The following is a 16,927-nucleotide window of genomic DNA, read 5'->3' as shown; positions in this document are numbered from 1 at the left end:
CTAACCGCCTGGTTAGCTCAGATGGCAGAGCGGCTGTCCCGGAAAGGCGGTGATCCTGAGTTCGAGTCCGGGACGAATTTTTCTTCAACTGCGAGGCTTTTCTTTCGAGGAACCAGTATGGATTTCCTTTGCAGCAACTGCTACGATTGTGTGGATGTCTCTTTTTCTCTTAATTGATTAGTTCTCTCCACTTTGCGCGTTTCCGCAGAACTATTACGTCACGATCATATACGGTTGAAAATATTTCCTTTTAACGCAAATGTACCGCTAGTGGTGCTCTTGTAGCGTGTTTCGTCTTTGTTATTGTTCCCACCATTACGGTCGCCTCTATTTCGATTTTCAAACCTATTACTTGCCCTGAAGATGGTACGATCGTCCAGCAAATGGAACAGAAAGAGAACTTTCCAAGGTAATCGGTCTTCTGAGCACATGTCTTGATGAACGAACACAGAACACCAATGAGTCGCTCAACCAACTCATCTGGTGCTGTTGCCCTAAGAAAACTTTGTCAATGCTTACACGTTAAAGACAGCAACTAGCAATGTTGTAGCCTACTACAATGACGGTAATTCTGCACGAAAAGCTGTTCTGGAGGACCTTTGAATTGCTCCGGGTGTGTTTTGTAATATTGCCCTCGACAGTATGGTCAGAGAGCGTGTTGACAGGGCATAATTCTATGACTCTGCCAAGAGCAAGGAAGGACGACGGATAAAAATGAACACTAAGAAAGGTGTTGGGGGACACATGCCAGAAACTCAGCAGTGAAATGTTTTCTCTTGGGACATTTTGAGCATCCACAATCAGTATTCGAACACAAAACTTTATTTTTCTCAAATTGCATTTTTTTGAATTTTTCAAATTCAATGTACCTTTTCTCAGAAAATATTCAACCCATTCCAGTGAAATTTTGTACACATGTACTACAACCTGTCATAATTATTCTGAACTAAAAAAATTTCCGATAATATGAATGATAACAATGGAAAAACTTACACTGCAAGAAACCCCTCCTTTGGCTTTGTGCAAGCAGAGGTATTTTTTTGGCGGGGCACGAACTCCAAAGCGGATATGATATCTCTTTAGTTCAGATATAACCTATGAGTATTTAGAATAACACCATGTAATATCATCACATTCCTCTGCGTGGTTGCAGAGAAAAGGCACATGAAATAATTAAACACCTGATATTTTGGGAGTGGGCCACAGGAAAGGCAATCCGTCTAGGCACTAACAAAGTGTCTCATGTTGTACCCAAGAGCATCTTCTGTAAGCGCGTGAAATTTGATGCGAATACCTGCATCCGTTTCTAAAATATTAAATTAAACCTAACATGTACCATTTACCCTACCATACCTCCTTAATCGACCTTAATCCACCTTCATCCACCCTAATCCACATTAAAAGGCCCTTTACCAGGACACACAGCAAACTTCGGTCATACGCTGGAAGTTGTTACGTGTCCTCTAGGGAGCGTTCCGCCGCAATTTCTTTTTTCATATCGGCTCATTAATAGCCGAGATAGAAATATTTCAGTACCGCGAAACCATGATTTCAGGAGGCGAGCTCCACTGCGAAGCGAGACTCTCTCTCCACTTGTCCCGTCTAGCCTCCGCAGGCGAAATTCCTTCCCTGCGTTCTCCCACACAAGACCTCGAGGATAGCATCACGCATGCGTCGCAGGCATCGCCTTCGTTTGTTTTTCTCCTCGCTTTCTTGCGGCGCGGCGCACTTACGCTGACGGCGTCGCGCGCGGGCAGTTGCAATTGTCTCGTTTCGTGCAGCACGCGATCTTGAGCGCTGTGCACGACATTGAAAAAAAAAATCTGAAGAAAAAAAGCATGATGCCATATCAAACGCATTTGCGCTAGGTATATATCCAGAAAAAAAAGTCTGCTATCATGAACTTGAAAGAATAAGACGTGCTGAGTGAAATTCAGCCCAAATTACGAAAGACAGCATGTCAAGAAACAGAAATCCGCATAGAACGAAGCCATAGCCAATGCCAAACACATATATTTAGGGTTGGTGCTGCTTTTCAAGGACGTCATCATCGCAATTCAGGGCACCACCTAGTGCAGTATAGTGTGGCATTTCTGCAGCAGGATGTCAGCACAATCGATCGTTATTGTCCGCCATCTGAAGAAACAATAAAGCAAGTCGTGATCGCCAGTACTTAAATCTATCGTATTTCAGCGGTGCACAGGTTTAGGGCTAAATTAACTAGGAAGAAGCGACATCATGGCGAGAGTTAAAACCAACAGGCGTTAGTGGTGCAAGTCTAGGTATAACACTGCAACAAGGCGCGGGACGTCTTATCTATTCTCACAAAAATTGAAAGCGTGACTGAGGACGACAGCACGACGCTTTATGGAACCACGAAGCGTCTAACAGCGTCAAGGCTAGGCATAGGTATAGCTATGCTACGTCTCTGTGCATATCCACCTCTCTTGCACCGACCTCAATTCGTTGTGCAAAGTCCGGTCACCGTTAAAGTGCTTAAATGGTTAAAAAGTGGTTGGCATCGTAAGTTACTCACTTCGCAAACCTTTCCTCGAGCTCTGGAAAAGTGACACGTGCGTGCAACAAACGTTTAAAATAAATCGTCGCGATAATTTCGGCCTCGACTATATCCGTGTAGAGTTGACACCTAATGTGGCGGCTCTAAAATTCGTTTTCTCACTTTCTGGGAGCTGGCACAGTAAGTGGACGCTTCGTCGATTCGTAGCACCTACGCGATGAAGGGCATAGCTGTTGTCACTTCGTAACGCATAACTGTATAACGCATAAACACGTAACGCGCATAGCTGCTACAAATTACCACGTGCGCTATCTATACACTAGCCCGCATGCCTATCGGCGCAAGAGTGTGACCAAATTTATGGCGCGCATAAGCACATTGCTTTGTTTTTCTTGCGAGAACGTTTGGCGGATGCGAAGGCTTTCCCCTGTTTGACCTCACGGTTAATTGACTAAATAGAAGACAGCTGCTTAGGAGGGTTGATCTGACAGTCAAATTAACGTTGCCCATTCGCCAGCCCTGTCGAGAATCACTGCTTTGGAGCTCTTAATTCTCGCAGCCCTTTAAAACCAGCTTACCGTAAAGTTCGGCATATAATACGAAGGCTTTTTCTATTCATAGTAAATTGACCATGTCAACCTTGATTTTCGTGATTCATTCGAGCTTATAAAAATGATTTCTTTTAAGTTATATGGCGCTCAAAACTAAATATCAATTTGTCATATTATACGAGGAATAATTTCCCTCTTGCACTCTCGTTTTTTTCTCTCTCTTTCTATTTTAGTGGGCCTGAAATTGCCTTTCTCAGAGTAAGTTCAGGACCGCATTGTATGCCGGTTTTTTACGGCATTCCGAGATCGTGCGAACGATGAAGAGTCGATCGAAGAAACTAAATTTTCCTCCCTAGCTTACCTTCCATCTTTCCTTTTTTCGTGTGTTTTTTGTACATAACTAAACCCGCGATTTTACCAAAGGAAAGACGAGAAACTGAGAATGGCCAACCTGCCGGCACGACCTGTCGCCTACATCACCGAACGCCAACTACGACGACAACAACAACAAAAAAAAACTGAATGAATGAATGACCGAGTAAATGAAACGATCTTTCAGCTGCATGCACTCCTTGGGTTAAGTCACTCGCTGTCGCCGCTGTCCTCTGCCAGAAACACCTTGCGGAAATGATCTGCCACGACGTCGGTGTCGAAGCTCCGGACGACGGTCACGTTGTGCTTCATGTGAGGCAGGTGTTGTGGAAGCCAGGCGTGCACCATCTGGCCTCGGGTGTAGTCGCCGTGCAGCTCGACGTCGGAGCGGCTCTCCACCGAACCACTCACGCTGTCCGGAACCAGCGCGGCCAGCACCGCCAGGAAGTCTCCGAGCTGGAAAGGTCTGGACAATTGCTTCAGGCAGCATTCGATGGTGTGGTTGTTCACTTCGCGCAGGAACCTCGCCAGCTTCGTGTCCTCCTTGACCACGTCGTAATAGACGTCCTGGAACAAAAAAAGAAAGAACAGAAATAAATAAGGGCACTGCATCCAACGTCTGCAGAATCGTAATTATCTGAGCAAGTTACCACATTCGTGATCTATGTGAGCTGCAACAGGGTGTCCGTAAATCGACCAAGGGTGCTCCAAGACTGCACGCCGACATGCGGAACAACGGAGAACCGTTCCAATTACTGGTGTCCATTAAAACTTCTTTCTTTTTTCGTGCGTCGGTGCCTTTGTGTAGTTTTGTAGCTTCTCCGACCACGTGTCGCAGAATATATTGAACGTACGCTGTACGTATTGGAACGTGAAGGAAGCAGTGCGGAAAACGAGAGCAAGTCGAAAATATCAAACATCGCTGAATAGCAAGCAATCCTTGTTGCGTCTTGACGTGATTTTGTAACTAGTAGCAATGGGAAAACTAATATAAATGAAGCGATGTGCGCCTGAGCAGCGGGATGACGTGAAGCTTACGACGTCGGCTATGGAGTAAAACTCCAGTGCAAAGTACAGAGCTGTGGTCCCTTGTCGTGCTTTCCGCGTAACACTTCGGTGCAGACGATGGCGCACGAAACCACGTCCTCGAAGGCGTCTTAGGACAAGACACAACTTCGTGTTCCGCACCGGGACACACTTCCGTAGCCATTGTCGTTAATTTTACTGCGTCCGGCTTTTTACTGCCTTTACAGGCACACACATTTTCATTCTCTCTTTGTTTTCCCAGTTCTACCCATATCAACCACGATCTCTTATTGGAAAAACCAAACAAGGGCTTGTGTACCACCCCTATGGTTGCGGCGTCATGTGCCCGTGGCAGCCCCGAGAAGCATACGCCATGGGGCCTCGAGTCATGCAGAGCTAAACAAATAATCACGTGGCGTTTTATTGAAAACAGTTCAACACGACGGCCGCGGGTAATGTGGCTTTGGACGGGACACCCATAAGCTGAACACAACCATATAATCCGAACGTGGTGGTCACGTGGTGCCGCGCACTATTGACCGCAGCGCCAATACATCCGAGCTGGTTGACCACGTCAAGATGAGTGAGCGAAACCAAGACGGGATTCCCCCTCCCCTCCTGCACCCCCCTACATTTCCATGGGTGCGTAAGCCGAACAACGGCCTTGACCCGTGTCGAATGCGGAGGAAAGCATAATCATGATCAGTGGAACCTTGGATCGATTGACGAGAACTGGTAGTGGCGCGCGACCAGCTTTCGGCGACGCTGAGCCTTCAAATGGCTGGGCTGGTTCCTGACGAGGCGTTCGTGACGCTATTTGAGCGCCACCTTCAGTTTTCGTGACACAGCCAGCCTTTCGTTTGCAGTCCGATGCCGCACTTCCAGAGGCACTTGTGCTGCGCTGATCGCCATAAAATTAAATGTAATTAAGTATTTCTCGTTTTGTTTAGTTTCCTTGACTTTCAGAAGCAGAAAATATTTAAGGTTCCTGGGATAAACTTGTCACTGAAAGGACTTCACAGCAAGTTCAGGTTATTCAGGTTTGTTTTGCACGCGCTCTTGTCCATCAATCCCCACTTCATGGGCGAGTTGACAAACATACGTCAGCAAGGCGCAGATACTAGGCGCATTGGTAAATTGTCTGGGCTCTCTGCTGGATCGATGGATGGATGGAGGATGGATGTTATGAGCGCCCCCTTTGGCACTGGGCGCTGTGTTGCGCCACCAAGCTCTTGTTATTAAACTGTCTGCGACGATGCTTTGTGGCGCCACCTATCGTGCAGCCAGAGAACGTTCTTGCCTCCGAGATTTCAGTGTGCACATTTGCGTCTTCTTTCCGTTTATGTCATATCGTTGTTTAACTGTGTTTTTTTTCCTGCCATTAGACATATGACATAGAAAAGGGATCAGACAACACGACACGAACCAAGGCAAACGCTAAAGATAAATTGGTATAGGAAGCAAAACACCAGCTCTGCGGTGCGATTTTGTAGCAATTCTATTACTTTTTCCATGCCTTTTGCCGCCATCACTGAGCAGCCATTGGTCGAAAATGACCGGGCCGCGCCCATTTTGTCTGTCAATCACGCGACGTCAGGAACCCGCAAAAACTGTAATCGTCATCGTGACGTTGAGGCACTCATTATGCGGAGCAAAAGGCACGGATTTTTGGAACGGCCAGAGGCAGGGTCGTTTCCGAAGGCATGAAAAAAATGGCCGCCCCTCTGATCGCTATGGCCGTGGCTCTTCGCCGTCGCCGACGTGAACAGGGAGAGCCAGACGACGCGTTTGACATGCCGGATGACCATTTTCGACGGCGTTTTCGCCTCTCGAAGGGAACGGTGCGGTTGTTGTGCGAGGAACTGGCGGGGGAACTAGAAGCTGAGCGAGCGACGGGACTGTCGGTGGAGCGGAAAGTGTTGTGTGCGCTGCGCTTCTTTGCTACCGGGAGCTTCCAAGCGTCCGTTGGGAGCGAGGAGACGATCCGTGTGTCGCAGTCGACGGTGAGCGAGTGCGTGCGACGTGTGGCAGAGGCTGTCGTGAACGCAGGGGCCCGCAACAAGTGGGTCCATTTTCCAAAGACAGCCGAGGAAAAGGCAGCCGTGAAGGAGGGTTTCCTTCGGCGCGGCGTTATCCCCGGCGTCATCGGATGCGTAGACGGCAGCCTCATAGCCATCATCGCACCCAAGGGTGAGCGCAAGGCTGTGTTCATGTGCCGCAAGGGATACTACGCCCTCAACTGCATGTTCGTAAGTAAAACTCACGTTTTCTGCGATCCCTTTTGAAAGTTACGTTGCTCTTGCCAACGGGCACTTTCTCTGGTTTACGTTTTACCTCAGATCTGCGACGCGGACATGAAAATCTTGGCCTTGGACCCTATGCGACCGGGGTCGGACCACGACGCTTTTGTCTGGCGGACGACATGGTTGCGCCGGCGGTTCCAAGCGGGGCGCATCGTGAATGCCGGGGAATACCTCCTCGGTGAGAAAAAAACATTTTTTTTTGGCGCAGTCACGCTTCAGCAGCGCAGAACGCCGTGTCCGCTCCAACCCAAACTTTTAACCAAACCACAAGAACATCAGTAATTCCGGAGTAAAAAAAGAAAATTAAGACATTGACTGCCACCATTGGCAATGTTCGAAGTGTTAAGTTACAAGCACATTATGTGTCTGCGAGGAGCTGACGAAAGCAACACGTATTAGTGCTTTCTGCACCCAGTGACTGCCAGAAGCAGAAGAAATGAACACACATTACTGCTACTACTGTCATTGATAGCACCAACAAGTGTTGATTTCTTGTTTGTGGCAGGCACCGCGTACACTTGTAAATTGGTTAAGAGTTTGTGACGGGTATGGACATGCTCAACTCATGCTTTTACTTGGGACTTGCAACCCTGAAGTCTACCTTTGTAGAATGATGCTGTAGCTTTCCTCAGTTGACAACTTGCCTCTCGTCAGCGGAGTACTCAATGTACTATTTCCATCTTTGTGCAGGTGACAGTGGCTACCCCTTGGAGCCGTGGCTCCTTACCCCGGTTCCTGGCCATCCTCCAGTGCACACAGCCGAGGGGCAGTACAACACAGCACATGCCGCCATGCGTTCCGTAGTGGAGAGGTGCATTGGGCTCTTAAAGAGCCGTTTCCGCTGTCTTCAGCGATATCGCACCCTCCTCTACGAGCCGGAACGTGCAGCCAACATTGTCGCGGCATGTGCTGTGTTGCACAACCTTCGCCTTTCTGAAGGCGACGAGTCAGGCGATGACAGTGATGACGACAGCAGCAGCGGCAGTAGTAGTAGTGAGCTTGACAATAACGGCGACCCCATGCCACACAGTCTGCCCCGTAACACGGGCTCTAGAATGCACTACTTGAGAGGGCGGGCTGTTCGCGACAATGTCATTGGCATGTTTGGAACAACCCGTGCGCAGCACATGCGTTATTTGAGGAGCGTGCGGCGGCAGCTGCGACGTCAACAGCAGCGTCAGCATCGTTAGGTGCATGCACACAGTTTTAAGTAATTGCATTGTGCATTTCATGCTGTGAAATTGCAGATACATTTCCCGTGCTAAGTTGTAGTTGATGTCTGCGTAATGCAAAGCATTCATGATTTGTTGAGAAATGTAAAAGTTGTTAAAAAAATTAAATTATGTGGTTTTACGTGCCAAAACCACTTTCCGATTATGAGGCACGCCGTAGTGGAGGGCTCCGGAAATTTCGACCACCTGGGGTTCTTTGACGTGCACCTAAATCTAAGTACACGGGTGTTTTCGCAATGCAGCCGCCGTGGCCGGGATTCGATCCCTCGTGCTCAGCAGCCTAACACCATAGCCACTGAGCAACCACGGTGGGTACATAAAAGTTGTGTAGTGAAGGGTTATGTAAAGCCTGCACTTATAGTAAGTAAAACAGTATTGTTAGAGGTGACATATGAGATTGAAAGCAAGCTAAAAATAAGTGCATATTCAAAGTGTCTGCCACAATTTGCTTGCTGCTGCTGTCGTCATCTAGATGCATGTAGCCCGATTCTTACTCGTATCCCCTTACGCATTGATGGACATAAGCACCTGTCTCCTCACTTTCTACTAGCACAGAGAAGCTCACAGAAGCCAAGATGTACAGTGCACGTCACACCTTCCGCTCCATGGAACGTGCTGTTGCACGCGCAGCTTCTAGGTCCTCCACCATTTTGTCTCGCAACAACGGCAAAGTTCCTTTCGAGTGACGAAAATGCCGTCCAACTGGTCATCCGACATGTCAAACGCTGTGGCTCCCGTGAAGTGTGTGCACGCACGAGCAGTTGATAGATTTTAACAAAGTGACCTCACTTGTATATAGCAGAACTCAGCAATGTTAATCAGTAATATTTGTACAGTGCAAGCTAGCACTAGAAATGTGGTTGCGATGTGTAAATAAAAGCACTAGAGGAAAACTGCACCTTTCTGTATTTCAATCTTCAACATACACTTGTTTATGCACACATCACATGTGATAGTCTCTACATTGAAGAAGTGTGAGAATCATGAGTACTCAGTAGTAGAGACATTATGCAACATATCACAGACACTTTGGAATAAATATCGGATCACATTGTTCTTGCATCGTAATATATCACAGGTAACGGCATGCATCGTTTCAGAAAACTGTTGTACACTGCACAAGTACACAGTAATAACAACTGGCCTAAACTGCACCAGAAACAGAAATGAGCAGGTGCTTAAATCACATGCCAACCGAATATTTATCACAGCGAAATGTATAGGTACATCACTACATGTGAAAGGAACATGCTGTTGTGGCGCTCAAACTGAAAGAGCCATAGCACCATATTATGATATTCAGTAAGACAAACTGCATAAATATTACACACAAATTGCACCACAAGGGCTAAAATACAATGTATCACAACCTGAAAGATTACTGAATGACAACAAATTGTTTGATAATGAGACAGATGTGCAAGAAAAGAGACATTCCAGCTCAGTACGTAGTGACACAAACAAATACGCAACAAACAAAAAATAAACATTACAAATGAAAAGAAGGAGCATAGGCAAGGAATTTTCATAACTTTTTTCTTTTTTGCTATGTATATTGACAGGTTGCTTTCGACATTATAGTAAGGCCTGAAAATTTCACCATTCGATGACAAGGATTAAATTGTAGAACACTTGCAGTGTGGCGTCGTGCTTAAATTGACATGACAATAACTAGGCACCTCAAAATTGCAGCGCCACAGTCGGAATGCCCGCACACACCAGGCCTACAGGCACTTTTGCAGGTGAGCCTGATGGTGTGCACGCTCTTATGGCTGAAGTAAACCTTGAAGAAAAAATTCATGCTGCAACGGCTATGCTACTTATGGTTGCATTAAAGGGTGACTTCAGCAATTATTTATTTGCAAACTAGCAATATTTGCCCTTCATATCATTAATACATCAGCAAATTTTAAGATAAGTTACAAATTCCTTGCCTATGCTACCTTTGCATCGTTTAATTATGTGGGGCCTGAGAGGGGGGAGGGGCTTGGCTGCCACCATGCCCCAGTGCAGCCAGCAGCAGCTGAAGCAGGCGCTCGTTGGTCTCGTGCGACCGACGCGCCACTTCGAGGCGTTGCCGCTGCACTTCAAGGCGCTGAGACTCCACTTCCCGCATTGCCGCCACCTCCTCCCCGAGGTGCCGCAGGCTCTCCATGTGGGCCTCGTGGTGCTGCCGCAGGCTCTGCAGGTGGGCCTCGTGGTGCTGTTAGCAAAGATGTGTAATTAGTTTAATTACAGAAGCTCAGTAACAGGGCCTTTGTGTGTTGCATTCATCCCCATTTGCAGGCTATTGTCTTGTCATTGTATATTCAAACACTGGAAATATCTTTCTGGCCCATCAAACTTGTGCCGTCGCATTCCATTAAGATGTGTTACATTGCTATACCTGCTTCCTTGAATTCAACGCCACTTTTTTCTTTTTGCCACATAATTGCGTAGATATTTACACATGTTATATCACGCGAATGTGTACAAGATATCACCACAGGACTACACGTATACATTAGGCTTGTTCACTGATTAATATAATTTTTAGAGAGGTCATATGCTCATCAATTTCATACGCAGAAAAATATACATCTGTGGCCTTGCACATACCTGCCGGTTTTGCTCCAGCAGTTGTTGGCGGAAGCGAGTGTCCTCTTGAACTCTGGCTTCCTCCAACTGGCTCTGGCGAACGTATGCGGCAGTAGCCGTCATCACAGCACCATCAAGTTCCTGCTGCCTGGGCTGTCTACGGGGTGCCCGTGGCTCTCGAGGGGTAGGCTGCGGCACCTGCGGGGTTGGCTGCGGCACCTGCGGGGTTGGCTGCGGGGTTGGCTGCGGCACCTGCGGGGTTGGCTGCGGCACCTGCGGGGTTGGCTGAGGCACCTGCGGGGTTGGCCGCGGCACCTGGGTGGTAGGCCGCAGCACCTGGGGGGTAGCCGGTGGCTCTTCATGCAAAGCAAAAGCAAAGACTGCTCATTCACTGTTATCCAACCTACACAGATTGATTGTCCTAACCAGTCACTTTGAAATGTCATTATAGCTGCATAGCTACAATAATGATACACAAAACAGGTAGTTAGAGCAAAAGATGCCACAGAAAGTTGCTGGTAGCAGTAACCCTTAAGAAGCACAAGGAATCTCTATTACAACATGATGTCATTTGTAGTGTTGCATTTCTCCTCCATGAATGAGAGCTGGATGTTCGACACAAAGGTAATAACAGCACAGTGACGTACTTTACTTCATAGCAAGATCATACAGCAACTGCAAACAACAATGCTACTACAAAAGCTAGGTCACTGCCTTACGTGTAAGGCCACTTGGCCCAGCAACAGCTGCAGGGCCCGACACCACGAAAGCAGTTGTCGCTGGTAGATGTCTGCGGGAACCGCTGGGCCCTGCAGCTTCCTCTGAACTTGCCTCGTCCTGCAGTCAGAGTAGTGTTCAGACATTGCGAGCAGTGTGTGCAATGCGCATCATGTACACAAGTTGCTGCTCAGAGTACATAACCTATATTGTCACTTGCACAAAAAAAAAGGGCTTAAAAATTTTGCAATATTGTGTTACAATGTAATGCTGAAAATTTGTGAGGTCACAGCAGGTCACACAAACAACACTTCTTTAAATCCAATGTACGCACCTCGCTATCGGGGAAGTACTCAGGGGGGGAAACAAGGACCCCTCCTGTCCTCATAAGGACGTCGAGGACGCGGCCGTCCACGCCACCCACTTTGCCACCTCCAGTAGCCCTGCAAACACGGCAACAACGACAACGTGAAACTACGTTACTGTCAGCATCATTAGAAGCTCACCTCTTCTCGCTCGCGGCCCTGGCCGCTTCTTTTTTCGCTTTATGGGCCATCTTGGCCCAATGGTTCCGCCAACGGCTGGTGGCCTTTACGGCTGGCCCCTGTGCGTTAAGCACCGCCGCCACCTCCTCCCACAGTTCGTTTTTTCGAGCAGCAGTCATACGTGGCGAGAACTCTGTAGAAGCTCTCGCCAGGTATGGGTGCTGCTCGATGAACTGCACGAGAATAGCCGCCTGCTCTTTGGACACCCGCGGCCCTTTTGCTGCCATTTTCTCTTTGTCAACTTGGGAATTTCAGCCGGCCCTCAGCACAGTAAGAAATTTAGAGGCAAACATTCTGTCTAAGCTAAGCGCCTGCATAAAGTGCTCACTACGACTTATTTCTGCCTTTTTATACCACTAATGTAAAAAAAGGTGAAGTCACTACTCACATTTAATGTTGTAGCAGCTTCTTTCTCGGAGCGTATCAGTGCAGGAAGTATTACCGATGCAGAGATAACTTTAAGGAAGCTATCGTTATGTCATGGCGGTGCCCTATGGAAAATGCCTTGACAGTTCTCGATCCACTATGTTGCAAAGTTTCACCTCGGGGGCTACGGATAATTCTTCTTGGCTCTTCCTAAAGAAGAAATTATCACACGTCAGACATGCAGCGAAAACCACACGACAATGCAAGCACTACACGAGCAATAATTACTCACCTCAATCAGTATCTGACGTGGGCGGGGCCGCAATTACGGGCACGCAAGGGGCTGTCAGCTGTTCAGACAGACACGCTAGGGGCTGTCAGCTGTTCACAGGTAAACAAAGGCTGCCATTTTGCTTGCGCTCAACGGCATGGATTGGATGCACATCCGACTACTATGTGGCTACGACTTCAAAAATAGAGCACTTGCGTTTGCATTTCTTTGGACTGCGGCAGCTTTTGCGTTGTACGGTAACAAAATGAATTTGCTTTACGCAGCATGGAAGTCTGCTTTTATTAAGTGCCGTTTTACAAAACAAATTTGCTATACAGTCCCGGAAAAAGAGAAGAGAACACGAAAGAAACATCCGGCCAATGAAGGGAGCTTCTGATTGGACGATCCAAGAAAACGTCGTGCCTACGTACACACAATTTCCAAAATCGGTGACGTCACGCGAGAAGGCATTGGCATGAAAAAAGTCATTTCTACAAAATCGCACCCCTGCCCACGTCTCGGACGCACGTATGACTCACCGAAAACTTCAGCAACCAGTACGAACAGTTAGTATAACTCAAATGCTTTCACAAGTAAGATATTTGATATTCCAATCGATGGTCGAAATTTCGAATGTTTGCATTCATTTTGCTTCGAATGTTTCACTATTCAAACGATTTCGCCCCTGAACGCTGGAGGCAGCCGTCGCTGAAGCTCCCAGCATCGCTCACCCACTGCACTGTGCCTTGAAGCACAGCTTCCCAGACCACGAAGGTCACGGGACAAGTGGCCCTCTGCAGAACAATGCGGGCCGCCTCCGGGTCGGTGACAAAGTTGAACTCAGCGCCAGGCTCGACGTTGCCCTTTCCTGCAATATATACATTTGGAAAACATGGAAAACACTTACTTCGAGAAACAGCATGAGATAGTGAAAGTTCATTCCAGCGAAAAGCACGCTGTGAATGAAGATGTGGCGATGACGTCGCTGCTGAATAGTGTAAAAAAATGACGTTGACGGACAATACGCGGTTCACCGCATTTGCCTGCACGCGTGAAATACGTGTCGGATGAACTGACAGACTGATGAATCCAAACTGGCCAAATTCGTTTTCGTTAACAATTCAAGAGGCACATATATTGTAGTCGCAGAACTGTAGACAAATTGGAGGCAAAGTGCGTTCATATGTGAAATGACCCGATGCATATTATACTTGTTCCGAAGGCATTTCTGTTCTAGTTTACGTTCTAGTTAACGCTTTTTCGAACTCCATATTATAGAGACCCCGCGGTATACGTGCTAGACATCGGGTTGGTTGTGGCCGTCCTTTCCACTGCGTCCATCGTCGTGTAGCCCGGCCACTTTCTCGTCATCACTCGATCTCGCGCTCGACGTACTAGAAAGAAAGACAAAAAAGCTTTGCTCGCCCTATAGAACGCGTCTATGGGCATCCAACCCGCGCGCCTGTGACAAGGGCAAGTGTGGAGGCAGAAGCGTTCACCATTCAGCTGTTGGGCAAGAACTTCGGTAATGACTAGTGACCTCAGCACGTGTATTCAGGGTTGCCCCCCCCCCCCTCAGGCCGCACACTGTGGCGGCGAAATACAACTTTGACTGCATCGCAAGTAAGTTGTTCTCGGGCATATGTGCATGTCGCCGAGCACAGCTTAATTACGATACGTCCTTGTTGCGTTGCGATAGGTTGCCTCGCGTCCTCTCTCCTTTGTTGCTGATGTAACCTTGAGAGAGTTAATAAAATATGTATTGTATACGGATAAGGTCATTGAACTCGTCGCTGAGCTAACTGCTGTCGCAGTAACCGAGTAGGGCGACGGAAGAAATCACTGTAACAGCGAACAAGTAGCGTGGACGCGGGCAAACGAAGAAATAATTAGACACGCTTGGCGGGAGGGGGGAGAAAAGCTCGTACTGTTGTCCTTGTCGTTATTATTATTATTATTATTATTATTATTATTATTATTATTATTATTATTATTATTATTATTATTATTATTATTATTATTATTATATATTTTTTAACATTTCTCCCGGCCTGCATCATCAACATGCCCAAATCGTAAAATTCGAGAACCCAGAACAGATCTCGTCAAACAAATCTGGTGGCTCGGTAAACTTCCTTTTATATGCATGTATATATACTTGTTTTTCCAAGCTAACCCGGGGGCTCCTCGCGGCGTACCGTAAATGGTGCCTCCCAAGACGAAGATCTGCGCGACGTCGTCGGTCAGGCCAGGATCCATGAGCATCGCGGTGGCCAAGTTTGTGAGCGGCGCCAGCAGCACGAGCGTGAGCTCCTTGGGCCGCTGCCTGATCATGTCCCGCATGGCGACGTGCGCGAGCTTCCTGGATTCCGACTGTGGCGCGGCCATCGGGTACTTGCCGCTGACGCCGCCGAAGTTGTCCGGCCCGAAGTAGTGCTTCTCCGTTTTCCACAGCCCCAAGATGGGCCGGTCGGCGCCTTTGTAAACCGGAACCTTGCAGAAAAGTTGGGGCACGTTATCAAAAGAAGAAAGGCCGTTAAAACAGGTCGCACACGAAAAGGGACGGCGATGATGCACTTTTACAACTTCCGCCCGCGGGGACACCCATATTCAAGCGTACTGTCTCATTAAGTTCGGGGTGTGCGTTGGCCTGCGTCATCGCTATTCGCGTATATCGACTGGCTTGGCACATAGAGTAGCACAGCGAATATAGGAAATCAAAGGGAAGAGACGACTCCCAGTTCGGTGCCAGCGCTTTACGATAAAACCTTGATTACGTCAAAGACATTTGACGATGCTTGACAAGTTGCGTTATCGAAACTTTGGCGCCGCGATGGTACGCCCACTCTCTTTGTTCTACAATATATATAGTATATATATTTTGCTCACCACAGACGCATGTAAATGTCATTTAAGGTAACGGAGGTATCTCATAGGCAACCGTGTGTAGACACCGGTATACAATAGCGGCTGTCTTGGAGGCCATTCGCAGCATTTTGTATCTGCATGCAGAGTTATGTACTTAAATAGACAAACTAATAATAGCTATACGATCTCTCAACCGGCTGCTTACAGGTTCTTCAATCCCTTCGCCTTCGCTTCACTGGTGTTGCTAAAGGTGTCGGTATTGTAGCTGGGCGCTCACATATCGGCTCTGCCGACGAGCTTCTCGAGCTCTCTACGGCACAATCCTGCGCTCAAATTTAGAAACTGTTTCGATGCGCGCTCAAAACGACTGTCGTCTGTGAACACACGAACGGTGCGTGTCACTGTTCGTCACCTCGAGCACGCTGCCGAGCTTTCTGAACAGAGACCCTGGGCGCAGCAGCAGATTGCTGTGGAACGGCCGTCGGATAGCCTTCGGCCAGTTAGCACCGGGAAGATTCGATAAGATAATGAATATGCCACGTCGTAGTCCTTCGAATCCTTCGCTTACGTTCACAAAAGAACCACGACGAAAGTGACGTGATGCTCACCTCAGGCCTGTCGAGGAGCTTGAGTACGCGCAGGGTGTTGTTGTACGCTACGTCCAGGTAAGCGTTTCCCGCCACCACGGTGATCGCGTCCACCGTAGCGCGCTCCGAGGTCAGGGCGAAGACGAGCGCCATGGCGTCGTCCACACCCGTGTCCACGTCCACGATGAGTCTCAGTGGACCGCCTTTCGGGATTGGCCTCGGCGTCTTTGGCCACACTATATATAGGGGCGCGCGCCAACGGATTTAGCCAGTTTTGTACGTGTACCCTTAATTTATTCAAACAGTAAAAAGGAAAAGCCATTCAACTTGCCCTCTGTGATGATGTGAAACGACGGCTCAGTTTCTGTAGGGGAGACATTCACCGCTTTGAATCGGCATCGCACACACCACGACGACGAATAAGCATTGTGTCCGTACGGTTGTACGAAGAATAAGTTTATTCTGTGTTGTCTAAGTGTAGCGATTTGTTAGCGGCAGGTACGGCCATTGCGGCTGCTTTTATGTGAGTTTGATCAAAAAGTCAGAATTTCGAAGATTTTCTGCCTCGAACGATATACGTGTATCCACCGAACGCTTCAACCGCGGACACTAACCCACGGGACCGGAAGGGACTATACTGGACTGTGAGACACAGTGCAGTATAGACTATAAACTGCTGTCTAGACTAGCCAGGCCGATCGTCCTACTGACTGACTTATTTTTTTTTATTTGCTGATCAGCTAATAGATAGCGGACATCGATCGAAAACAGAGGAAGCACACGAACACAGTGCAGCAAGGAGTGGCACTGACCCCCCCCCCTTTCCCTCTCCCCAAATTTGTTTACTTATCGAGAAGCATAAACTGTTGGGTAATCTGGTAATGCGTGATAAATAGAAGAAGCGCATAAAGACGAAAACCGACAACAAGAAGGCGACAACACGCCCTCTGTTTATTTGATGCTTGTTTCCCTGTTGTCAAATTAAAGGAGCGCT

The 16,927-nt window shown here is 47.9% G+C and overlaps 3 protein-coding genes across 3 annotated transcripts; 1 reads left to right on the top strand and 2 right to left on the bottom strand.

The window, feature by feature from the left end:
- Positions 1–1,484: 1,484 nt before the first annotated feature.
- LOC126520692 (nucleoside hydrolase-like) lies at positions 1,485–16,268 on the bottom strand. The gene is made up of 4 exons (XM_055064102.2): positions 15,955–16,268; positions 14,677–14,971; positions 13,210–13,346; positions 1,485–4,008 (listed from the first exon to the last, which is right to left on the bottom strand). Exons 1-4 carry the CDS (start codon positions 16,084–16,086, stop codon positions 3,652–3,654), a joined length of 921 nt encoding a protein of 306 aa, XP_054920077.1. The 5' UTR covers positions 16,087–16,268; the 3' UTR covers positions 1,485–3,651.
- Positions 5,942–8,372, top strand: LOC129381340 (putative nuclease HARBI1). The gene is made up of 3 exons (XM_055064099.1): positions 5,942–6,716; positions 6,807–6,948; positions 7,461–8,372. Exons 1-3 carry the CDS (start codon positions 6,171–6,173, stop codon positions 7,958–7,960), a joined length of 1,188 nt encoding a protein of 395 aa, XP_054920074.1. The 5' UTR covers positions 5,942–6,170; the 3' UTR covers positions 7,961–8,372.
- On the bottom strand, positions 8,965–12,095 carry LOC126516379 (uncharacterized). Its single transcript, XM_055064100.2, has 5 exons — positions 11,803–12,095; positions 11,631–11,739; positions 11,299–11,416; positions 10,601–10,935; positions 8,965–10,205 (listed from the first exon to the last, which is right to left on the bottom strand). Exons 1-5 carry the CDS (start codon positions 12,066–12,068, stop codon positions 9,957–9,959), a joined length of 1,077 nt encoding a protein of 358 aa, XP_054920075.1. The 5' UTR covers positions 12,069–12,095; the 3' UTR covers positions 8,965–9,956.
- Positions 16,269–16,927: the final 659 nt, after the last annotated feature.

This window comes from Dermacentor andersoni, chromosome 3 (genome assembly GCF_023375885.2).
Source record: "Dermacentor andersoni chromosome 3, qqDerAnde1_hic_scaffold, whole genome shotgun sequence".
NCBI classification, from domain to species: Eukaryota; Metazoa; Arthropoda; class Arachnida; order Ixodida; family Ixodidae; genus Dermacentor; species Dermacentor andersoni.
This window is presented reverse-complemented; position numbering and strand designations above follow the sequence as displayed.